A 12,266-nucleotide genomic window follows, 5' to 3' on the forward strand; every position below is an offset into this window, starting at 1 on the left:
ATTAGCATTAAACAGAAGTTCATTATATGTACATAAATATATATGTACAAATATTTGTACATATGTACATATTTGTACATATATTTGTACATATATCTCAACAAACACATAGCACATATTCTAGAAGAACAGATCTGGAATATCAAATGCCAAATGCTAACAGCAGCTAGTTCAGAATAATAAAATACAATCACAAGGAATTTTCACTTTCTTTTTCATAGCTTGTCAATAGTCTGAGCCCTTTATGAATGAATATATATATAGGTTTTATAAGTAACAGTAAGAAATATTTTCATTCTTTAAACAAATAAAGAGCAATAAAGATAACTTTATTAAAAATCCTGTAATTTTAATCATATATTACTATTTTCTTACCTTTAAACCTTCAGCTGGAAGTCTATAACCAAACCTTGCTGGAAGGTCATCAAATGTCTGAGATGCGTTTTCAAAATTATACTAAATATAAAATTAAAAACAATCAAGTTACAACCAATGTACACATAACATTAAAAAGAAAAGTTTTTTAAATTATTTAAATTGTCCATGATCCTGATTTACTATCACAGCTTATCACAATTCAACTTTGAAAATGCATATCCACTAAGAAAGGAATATATGGATAAAATTTACTATATATATAACTGTTTCAATTGGATTCTGATTTCATGTAATTATTATTAAACAGAAGCAATAATTCTGTAACATTTAACTACCTTCTGTTTTCCTGAGTTTTTCCCCATAGACAATTCTCTAGCAAATAATTTTCTAGACAGATTATTTTCCAGCAAGAATTCCATCTTATTTTCTCTATATTATAAAGGTCTAGATATAAAGGAAGAGATTTACTGGATTTCTGGATCTAGCTTGGAAAGATGCCTTTTCCCCAGAGAAGGAAGGAGCATCAAACCATCCTTTTAAGACTGCCATTTTTAAAGTAATCTGAACACTTTTATTCAGGACTGAAAATGAAAGATCTAAACTCAATGAAATACATACACATAAAGAACTGAAGGTATTCAATCTCTTTAAAAAACTACCCCCCTCATTCCTTATAGATACAGATTCCTGTTCTACAATATTTCAGTCCTCCACCAAAACAGAACAAAACAAGGATCTGCTCTAGTTTTATAATGAAAGATAACAGTAATGATAATTGTAAAGTGAGATTACTGTATTATTTAAGATGCTGTATTCAATGTACTTTAAGGAAAACAAAAGAAACAAGGAAGATGTGAAACTAAACAAAAATGGTAAACAAGTAACTTTTGAAACATAGGCGAAATTTACACAGTGAAACAGAAGTTAAGGTAGCTGTCAGTAAACTGTAGGCCAAAGACAGAAAAAACTGAACACAATTAGTTTGAATACAGATTAAAAGGATGGAACAAAGCAAGAGTGCTGTGTATAGACAGCGCAAGACAGAACGATGATGCAAATCTTAAATATTCACAACATGGATTAGATCACACATCCAGAATGCTGTCCTTAAATTAAACACCCACTGGAAATCCTCATTTTAGCCTCATGTGTCATTTGCCAGAGACAGGTGGATCAACAGCTCTGCAGGTTAACAGCAAATTACAGCTGTGTTCAGATGTAAATACCTCAGGTCTCTCCAACAGAGCAAGAAAACACTGGATCCAGACACTTTCCATCTGTTAAGTCCCTCTGTTCATCCTCAACTATACTGGAAACATACTGTCACCAGGGAAAGTGGATGCAGCATACAGATTTGTTATTGTTTAGTCACTAAGTGGTGTCAGATGCGTTGTGACCCCATGGCCTGCAACCCGACAGGCTCCTTCCGTCCATGGGACTTCCCAGGAAAGAATACTGGAATGGGTTGCCATTTCCTTCTCGAGGGGATCTTCCCAACCCAGGGATCAAACCTTCGTCTCCTGCATTAGCAGGAGGGTTCTTTACCACTGAGCTATCAGGGAAGCCCAGCATAGAGACAAACTATGGACAAACTAATAACAGGGAATTCAGGATTTGGGTAGTGTGACTCTTCACCTATCCTGAGTGTATTAACATACCCATCTTTTATCTATGCTTCTCACTGTATATTTGTAATAAATTCAATAAACTGTAACTCAACTATCCAAGTTTGATCACTGAACCTATCTATTCTGTTACCTTTGGATAATCAGCCTGGAAATATACTTGAAAGCCAGCAATGCTTCAGAGTAAATTCTTATTTTAAAAACAATTCATATTTGCAGAGTGCTTTATGGTTTACAATGGAGAAGGAAATGGCAACCCACTCCAGTACTCTTGCCTGGAAAGTACCATGGACGAAGGAGCCTGATAGGCTACAGTCCATGGGGACGCAAAGAGTCGGACACGACTGAGCAACTTCCCTTTATGGGTTACAAAGTGCTTTAGTCAACAAAGTGCTTTTACCTCCATCATCACAATGTATCATTTAATCTCTCAATTAAAACATCCTTCTTTAATTGATTTGATTAAATTATAATCAGCTTTGAGCTTGAGACAGCCATTTAACTCCTCCAAGGCCAAAGACACTTAGCCTCTATTTAAGGAAATAGATCTAGATCAACACAAAGAAAAAGACAGATGTGTACAGGCAGTACTTTTTCTAAAATGTACTTTTAAGATTAGGAAATGAAAAGCCTACAGCTGTGCTAAAGTACTCTTTTATAACTTCCTACTACTGAGGAGTTTCATGCTCTTGGCTAGAATTTCAGAAATAAAATATCTAGCTTGAACTATAGTACTTGTAACACTGGGACGTGGAATCCAAGTTTTGTTAGTGAGTGAGAGTTATTTTGAAATTGCTTTGCCTTTCCTCAAGAAAGCAAAATGTTACTTTGCTCACACTGCTTTTTACAATCACGTTGTAAAAAAAAAAAAAAAAAAAAAAGTTTCTATCATGAACAAGACAAACAGAAAAATCTTTAGTACAAAAGTGCTTTACTTTTTTAGTACAGTGGGGAGCAAGGGGGCCACTGCTGCTCATGAAATTAAAACACACTCACTGTTAAAATAGAAATAAAATTATTCCTCTCTGGAATCCCAGGCTCAATGATTACTGTGCTTTCGTTTTAATCTCCTCATTTTGAAAAAGTCTCTTCGTAACTAGCTCTCCTTGACAGCAGCCTTAACAGAAATTTAATTCAATTAAATTCACTCGCCAAGTTGTGTCTGACTCTGTGATCCTATGGACTGCAGCATGCAAGGCTCCTCTGTCCTCCACCATCTCCCAGAGTTGCTCAGATTCATATCCACTCAGTCAGTGATGCTATCTAACCACCTCATCCTCTGCTACTCCTTTCTCCTTTTGCTTTTAATCTTTCCCAGCATCAGGGTATTTTACTTCAACTTAAAAAGCAACAAGTAGCTCACAATTATGGAACATTTAAGATATCATGCTAAACATTTATTCAGGTATTCACTTACTTAATCTTTAGGACAATACTATTAAGTCATCTATTATTATCATCATTCTAATTTTACAGACTAAATAATAAAATACCCTGCTTGAAAATAACTTGCTCTCATAAATAAGAAGAACCAGGATTCAAATCCAGGCAGTCTGGCCTCAGAACCCTGGCTCTTAACTCACTGCCCTATACTGTCTCTTTTCCAATCTCATTTTCATAAGTAAAGTGAAATTTAAGAGATGTTATATCATTTGTCCAAGGACATGGAGTCACAGAGTGTTAGAAGTGGAATTCAGCCCAGATTGTAATTCCATTGCTGGAGCGCTTAACTTACCTTTCTGTATGATCCAATCCATCCACATTACAAACCACTAGGGGCTTCTCTCCTAACTCTGTCCATTGACCCCCTGAACACCTACCAAGCAACGAAATGTCTCTAACAAATCTCTATGACAGAATCAAAGGGCAGATTGGAAATAAACAAAATTAGGTTGTTTGACTCTCTGAAATACATAAGATGAATACTACTTCTCAACAAGATCATGGTCCAGCTTGAAGCTAACTAGTCACTGTAGCCTACGGACCTCAGAATATTCAACATTCATCTGGTTGTCTCTAAAGTATAAGGTCCCTGCCAATTCTAAAGTTCCATGTTTCTAGATATAAACTTACAAATTAATAACTTCATATTTCCTTTTGGGTTAAAGAAAAGAGAAGAGTTCCAAGGAATAAATGCTATTAAAAGAAAATATAAAAGAAGGAACTCTCCAAGGAAAAACTATTAATCAACTCAAATATTTACTGAATTCCTCCTGTGTGACTCTTACGAGGTACCAGAAACACAAAGTTTAGTGAGATACAGTCCTGTCTTCCAGGTACCCATGGCCTAGGCACTTACTGACCAGTCAGCAATACACCGTATAGTAGCATCTCCGAATCCTATGTGTGTGTGAGTCATTCAGTCGTGTCCAGCTCTTTGCAACCCTTTGGACTGTAGCTTGCCAGGCTCCTCTGTCTATGGGGTTTTTTAGGCAGGAATACTGGAGTGGGTTGCCATTTCCCCCTCCTGAGGACCCTCCTGACCTTGGCTTGAACCCGCGCCGCGTCTCCTGTCTCCTGCACTGCAGGCAGATTCTTTACCCACTGAGCCATCAGGGAAGCCCCCCATATCCTCTCAGAACTCACCAACTAGTTGGACAAAACTGTTGCCAGCAAAGTAATAGTCAAGTGGGAGAATTTAACTGCCAAAACCAAAATCATCTGGCATACAAACAGCATGACTTAACACTGACTATAGCTTTTCAAAAGCAACATTCTAACACCTGTCCAAAATGGAGCCAGAATCAACCTGATTTCCAACTTACTTAAATTTTATTATTACAAATACAGATTACAGTGATGTTCTTATTCAATTAAAAGAAAGAGCTAGTGTTTTCAACCTTTTAACTCACTTCCTCTGAATGACTGTGTTACCACATCTGGTTCCTCTGCCTCAATTTTTAGTTCCCCTTTTATCCTAGACACATGACCCCACAACCGACTCCCCACCAGCTATCTCTGCATTAATGGTCAATATAAAGACCAGATTTAAGTAGCTCTCATGCTGAATAGTTCCTTCACTAGAAGACATCAACATACATTCCACACTAACCTGCCTGAGGCACAGGCAACACCGCTCGCAAGGACTGATTGTTCTTCTATCTCTAATATTTTGTGCTCTATCTAAATTTAAAAACACTACTTAAGGGACTTCTCTGGTTGTCCAGTGGTTAAGAATCTGTGCTTCCAATACAGGGGGCACAGCTTCCATCCCTGGTTGCGAAACTAGATCCTATATACTGCAATGAAAGCTCCCTCCCACACACGGCAACTAAGACTTGGCACAGCTAAATAAATAAATATATATATTTTTAAATACAACTTAAACAGTCACATAAGACCAAGGGAGTGAGTGAAAGATGATGAGAATGATAATTATAATGAAGATAAAAAGATAAAACATTTACTATGTGTAGATACTATTCTGAACAGTTAACCTTATTTAATCATTATAACACGCCAGTTAAAAAATTAAAAATGGAAGCATTTAGAATGACCAAGAATTTTGATCCATATCACATAGCCAGTCATATTCCCAGAGCAATCCACTGAAAATCATTTAACCCTTCACATAGCTGAATCATAGAATAGGTGAACAATTTACTTCAGGTTAAAAAAAAAAAAAGAATCTGCCTACAATGCAGGAGACCCCAGTTCAAGCCCTGGGTTGAGAAGATCCCCTGGACAAGATTCCCGGGCAACCCACTCCAGTATTCTTTCCTGGAGAATCCCATGGACTGAGGAACCTGGTGAGCTACAGCCCATAGGGTCACAAAGAGTCGGACACCACTGAGCAATTAACACTTCTACCTCAGGTGAAAAGGAAAGAAAGAAAGACAAGGAGTAGCAGATGTCAGAAGAGAAGGGAAAAAAGGTATGGAAACCAGCCTTGCTCTCTAAAGTTCTGCAGTGATTCTAGGCCCTTCCACAAATGTCACAGTATGAAGAAGCATGGCTAAGGACCACAATAAAGTTTGGTCAGCAACAATTTTGACCCTTCTCTTTCTAATATTAATAAGCAAATTGCTTGCACCCAGAAAGAAAAAAACCAATAAATCCTTAGCATAGTACCAAGAGTATAGGTGTATCCACACACACATATCACATGTACAGATACAGTTAATTCTTTTTCTAGCTTCACAGAAATGAGAAATAGTAAGTATATACACTTCCCAGTATAGAGGACAGTAAGACAGTAGCTCAGAAAGGACTAAAAGATTTTGATGAGCAGCCTTCTTCTCTAAAAATTTTTCTACCCACCATCAAAGATAAAATCGTTAGGCTTCTCCTCTGGACTCATTAACATTAAGTTAAAAACTTTTATGGCCATTTGTACAATTTTTTAAAATATCACTATCAAAGTCATTACAGATACACTGGGGACCAGGAAAAAACATTAAGATTCTATGTAAACACGTAGCATGTAAATCAATGTGGGCACCAGCACTCAAAAGAGAGCACAAACACTCTCACAAGCAACATTTATCAGGTACTTATTGTACATGAGATCTTATGTTAGAGATCAACCAACTAAAAAACGAGCACTTACACTCTCAAGTAACAAATACATGTATGAACTTACATGTTTGTAAGTAAACACTGTAAGATTTCATTATTTCATTATTCACTCTATCATTTAGAACTAACACAAAAAACTTTTCTTTAAGGGATGTTTTTAGACATGAATAAATTTTACTGTTTAAATTTACTTACTGCTAAAATGTCTGCTTCTACAGGCAGGAGGTTTAAGAATGCAAAGAGCTGGACAGTCAAGATGGTATAGACTTGTGTGGCCGACAGCATGAGCATCCCTATAGAGAGCAGCATCTCGCTGTAGAATCACCTGGAAGACAAGCAGAGGAGTAACAGTAAGTTCTGGGGCTTTGTCTCTGAAAATAAGTTATATGCTAGATTCATTCCTGATGTCCAAAAATATCTTTTAAATTATAAACATGGATTAACATTAAAATGAAACTAGTATTTCAAAAGCATAACTGTTTACACAGATTTGGACATTTAAGTAAAACTCAGTGTTAGTCAATACCTACTTAACTCATGGTGACTAAGTTCTGTTTTAGCTACATAATAAAGATCCTCCCGCAGTTCTCGCTTTATAGTGTGTGTTAGCTGCTCAGTGTGTCTGACTCTGTGTGACCCTAGCCCGCCAGGCTCCTCTGTCCATGGGATTTCCCAGGCAAGAATACTGGAGTAGGTACAGTACAGCTTGTCTACTAACTCAATTTGTGGGAGAAACTAGATTTCAATCAAAATAATGATTTAAAAATGCACAAGCACCTTGACTTAACATTTTTTACAATCTTAAAGAATTATGGTAATTTAAAAATATAATTTGTAAATGTATGTTTTATTTATCTTTGAATATTATACCCACATTAGAGAATTTTTTTTAAATAGCCATTTATTATAAAGTAATACTTTTTGTCCTTTCCCTCCTAACAATACATAACACACCTTTTTGCCTCTCTAGTGCCTCTCTACACCTAGTGCCTTCTCCCAATGGCACTAGTGTAGCTACCTCTCCCAACCTCATTCAATTTTCTACGTGAATCTTTATCTTACAGCAAAAAGATGCCATGAAAGAACTAAATGGTAAAGTATCAAAATTCTCATTGGGAAGCCTCAACCAACTGTATAGTATACTTTTTAAATGGTGAGAATGAAGTATGCAAAGACAAGACCCATATAATTATTTCTTTATCACAAATTCATATAATAACAATTTTGATGACGACTGCTGCTTGTAAGGCTTTAGACTTAGAGACTACCAGATAGACTCAAACTCTGACTCTTTCAAACACACTGGAAGAGAAATATTCTTGAATAATTTTTGAACTACTGTCTTACAAAAGCCATTAAGAGCAGAAATGAAATAAAGGTAAAAATACATTAAATGTATAGATTTGTTCAACAAAGACAAAAAATAAATTAGTGGTTGCCTGGGGATGGGGCTAAGAGGGAGACAGGCGGACAGATAGGAATGGAAATGACTGCTCATGGAAATGGAGTTTCTTTTCAGGACAATGAAAATGTTCTAAAATTAAGACTGTGCTGATGATTGCACAACTCTATAAATTTACTAAAAATAACTGCACTTTTCACTTTAAATGGGTAAATTTTATGGTGTATTATATAATTCAATAACGCTGTTTTCAAGATTTATAGATTTACTGATATGAATGTCTTAGGAAAAATACATTTTTATAATATATCTCTGTTGAGAAAAGAGTTAAACACAGCAGGCCTGAGACTGCTGTCCTTAGAAAGATCTGCTTGCAAGGTTGGCCAATTGTTGGCATCTGAGAACTTAAGATTTCAGGAGGATTGCTATCAGTCCTTGATAAGAACAGCTCATTGTGTCTAAATGCTGCAAACAATGTGGTTTATGGTGGACACCTGCTTCCTTTCTGGGAGTCTGAGAATTTGGTACATGCTGGGTGGAGGGCGCCTACCTAAACAGCCCTCACTCAGTACAAACCCTGAGCCCTGAATCTCTAATGAGCTTCCTTGGTAGACATTTCACATGTGCCATCATAACTCACTGCTGAGAAATTAAGCATATCCCCTGTGACTCCAGAGACTCTTATAAGCTCACACCTGGTTTCCTCTGGACTTTTACTCCATGCACCTCTTCCCTTTGCTGATTCTGCTCTGTACCCTTTCACTGTAATAAATCAGAATCATGAGTAGTCATATGCTGAGTCCTGTAAGTCCACTAAGATAGCGAAGCAGTGAACTTGAGGGTGGTCTTGGGGACCCCCATCAGAACCACAGTATACCATTTCTGGGCAGAAATCACACCATAAAAACATAAAAATCCTTATAAAATAAAGTGTGGATGCTACTAAATTTTACTAGAAAGAATTAGTATACAATATACTGACCACTGACCTGTTTGGCAAAGTTACTCTGAATAAGAAGTATGACTTCACTCGTAAAGTTTTGGAATTCCCAGCTACCTTTAGGGGAGGGAGAGGAAGAGAGAATTTAGAAGGAAAATAACTCTAATGATAGGAATAATAATAATCCCAACAACTATAACTGACCACTTACTAAGTGCCAGGCATTGCTCTAGGCATGTTATTGAATTTAATTCATCTAATCCTAACAACACACTATTAGGTGTCATTTCATAGTTGGGAAAACTCAGGCCCTATTAAGTAACTTGTCCAAGATCAAATAATGAGTAATAGCAGAGCCAGTATTCAATCCCAGGCACTCTGCCTCTGAAGTCTACATGCTAAAGCCCAACTGAAAATAGCATCAATACCCAAGGGCAGTGTCCAGAAGGTAGAGGAACGGACCTATGCTCAAACAGGCACTCAAGGACTTCAGTCCAATGCTCACGGCACAGTGGTCACTGTGGTATCAACTTCTTTTGCTGTGTGTGTGTCTGTGTGTGTTTTTAATAACATCAACTAGGTTTTGGCTATACATTTTTGCTTTTATTGCCTTTTTCAAAATAACACATTCAGGAGTTTCTAAAGTCTATTTACAAAACTAATTCTTATTCTAATTTCATTGTAGAAAATGGGAGAAAAATTGACATCATTCATAATCACCAAATAAAAGAATAATCAGTGTCTATATTTTGAGGTATAACCTCCCATTCTTTTAGCTATATGCAAATTCAAACATATATATTTAGCAAAACTGGAATACACTATACATGTTTTGTTACCTATTATTTTCATTTACTGCCTTATGAATATTTTCCTAATTCATTACTACATTCAAAAAAAATTTAAATCACAAACCCTGTACCATTAACATCGCCTCAAGAACCCTAATAGACAATAGTACATGAGGCCCTCTAGGGGTTCCACCCCTTTCAAATATTTTAAAATCATTTCATATATTGGGCCTGCATATCTGACTGATATATAAAATGAAAACTACTGGTCTAAAACATGGTGTATAATGACAAGATACTTTGTACAGATATTCTTTAATAGATTTAATGGAATCCCCATTACTGGAGGCTGAATTAGCTTCCTGCTTTAAACTTTTTATTTTATATTGGAGTATAGTTGGTTAACAATGGTGTGTTAGTTTCAGGTGTAAAGCAAAGTGATTCAGTTATACATACACATGTATCTATTCTTTTTCAAATTCTTTTCCCATTTAGAATGCTACAGATTACTGAGCAAAGTTCCCTGTGCTATACAGTCAGTCCTTGTTGGTTATCTATTTTAAATACAGCAGAGTATACATGTCAATCCCAAACTCCCTAACTATCCCTCCTCCCTACCCTTCCTCCAGTAACTGTAAGTATGTTCTCTAAATCTGAGTCTGTTTTGTAAAAAAGTTCATTTGTATTTTTTTTTTTTAAGATTCAACATATAAGCAATATTATCTCTTTTCTGTCTGACTTACTTCACTGAATATGACAATCTCCAGGTCCATCCATGTTGCTGCAAATGGCATTATTTCATTCTTTTTAGTAGCTAAGCAATATTCCATTGTATATACATATACCACATCTTATTTATCCATTCATTTGTCAATGTAGTTGCTGTTCAGCTGTGAAAGTTCTTTATATATTCTGCATATATTTCCCTTGTAAGATATATGATTGAAAAACATTTTCACCAATTCCATGGGTTTTCTTTTCACTCTCCATAGTGTCCTTTGATGCACAATTTCTTGAGGAACCAGGGACTTCCTTGGTAGTACAGTGGTTAAGACTCCACACTTTCAAAGCAAGAGGGTGTGGATTCAATCCCTGGTTAGGGAATAAGGTCCCACATGCCAGGCAGCACAGCCAAAAGAATAGTAACAGTAATAATTTAATTTTGAGGAACAACCCTTAATTCTCTTGGCCTTCTGAATTTGAGTACCTTGGCGGCTACATGTGATTATCCATATGGCTTAAGAGCACAGACGCCAGTTATTCATCAAATGCTATTCTGATAATTGCAAAACTTAAAACTTCCCCAAGCAGCAGAATAAATCCTAACCTCACATTTAAATTTGTGACAATATCATGCAACTCATCTAAAAAAAATTCACTATAAACTTTTTACATTCTAAATGTTACAAATGGAGATGCATTTAGCAAGTGTTTAAGACCAACACTGCTTTCAGGAATTTGCTTTTCAAATAACCTTTAACTCTGAAGATGACATAGCTGACATCAACTGGCTCAGTGCCAAAAAACACTCATAAAACAGCTAACCATCTCCGTAAGTATGACTCTGAATAAGCTCATATTGCATTGGTTCTCAAACTATTCTTGCGTATCACTAGGATTTCAAAAACTTGACCAAAATAACCCACTGCTAAAATAATGGTAATCTTTTCCTAACTTGAAAAATGATTTACTAGGTAGTAATTTCAATTTATTTTTCTCCAAAAATGTATCATATACTTCAAAACCACATCAAAAGAGTATGTACTACAGAAAGCACTAACAGAAAAAAAATCTGAAACAGCTAGTTAACTATTTTACTGTAAAATTTATAATAGCCAAATCACATTTTAGTAAAGACTTGTAAAAAAATTTTAAAAACCAATGTGCTCGTCATGTTGTTTACATAAAATTACATAAAATTTTACATAAAGTTACATAAAATTTCCTCCAGAACAGTGTGCTCAATTCATACAAGTGAATATATCAATAACTTTATAATATGACTTCTAAGAGTTCAACTGAGAACTACTGAACATATCTACAGTTAAGTTCCCATAAAGCATACTTTTTAATGCTTTTAAAGAAATGGTTGAAACACTATCATGAGCAAAAGTGTTACAATGGGGAAAAAAATGACAACATCAGGGCTTAACTTTTTAAGCAAAAATAAGATACTCAATAGTTCTTTGCAGAGGAGCTGAAGGTTGCCCAGCTAATTTCTTTAACATGAAGTCAGCTAAACTAAAAGCAAGCCTCACCTAAGACTTTTTACTTTTACTGTCAATCAATGCAAGCTTTTTTCAGATTCCATGACAAATTGATTTTTCAAACAAATGAAACAAATAAACCAAAACTTTAAGAGGTTAGCAAACAGGTTTCTCCCTCTGGGACTCATACAAACTATTCCCGTTGCTTAGTGTGTACCATGATCCCAAAACCAGACAAGGACAACACATATATGCCAAAAAAAGTTATAGGCCAATAGATAAGTAGATAAAACACAGATACAAAATCCTCTACAATATTCCAGCAAACTGAATGCAGCAACATTTAAAAACATATTCAAACCATATTGATTAAAACCATAATGAAGTGGAATTTATTTCAGGGAA

General features: G+C 35.7%; 1 protein-coding gene across 8 annotated transcripts in view; it reads right to left on the reverse strand.

Moving 5' to 3' along the window:
• RNF13 (ring finger protein 13) overlaps positions 1-12,266 on the reverse strand; it is a 132,973-nt gene that overhangs the window by 101,878 nt on the left and 18,829 nt on the right. For 3 of the 8 annotated variants that reach the window (XM_060394880.1, XM_060394885.1, XM_012101521.4), the window contains exons 2-4: positions 8,913-8,980; positions 6,717-6,846; positions 376-456 (exon numbers count right to left, since the gene is read on the reverse strand). In XM_060394880.1, the coding sequence (XP_060250863.1) occupies positions 376-456; positions 6,717-6,830 (195 nt within the window). In that variant the 5' untranslated portion in view covers positions 6,831-6,846; positions 8,913-8,980. Of the gene's footprint in view, positions 1-375; positions 457-6,716; positions 6,847-8,912; positions 8,981-12,266 lie in introns of those variants that run through there. The other 5 variants (XM_042235704.2, XM_042235705.2, XM_004003261.5 and 2 more) reach the window with 3 other exon arrangements.

Source organism: Ovis aries, chromosome 1 (genome assembly GCF_016772045.2).
Source record: "Ovis aries strain OAR_USU_Benz2616 breed Rambouillet chromosome 1, ARS-UI_Ramb_v3.0, whole genome shotgun sequence".
In the NCBI taxonomy this organism is placed as follows: Eukaryota; Metazoa; Chordata; class Mammalia; order Artiodactyla; family Bovidae; genus Ovis; species Ovis aries.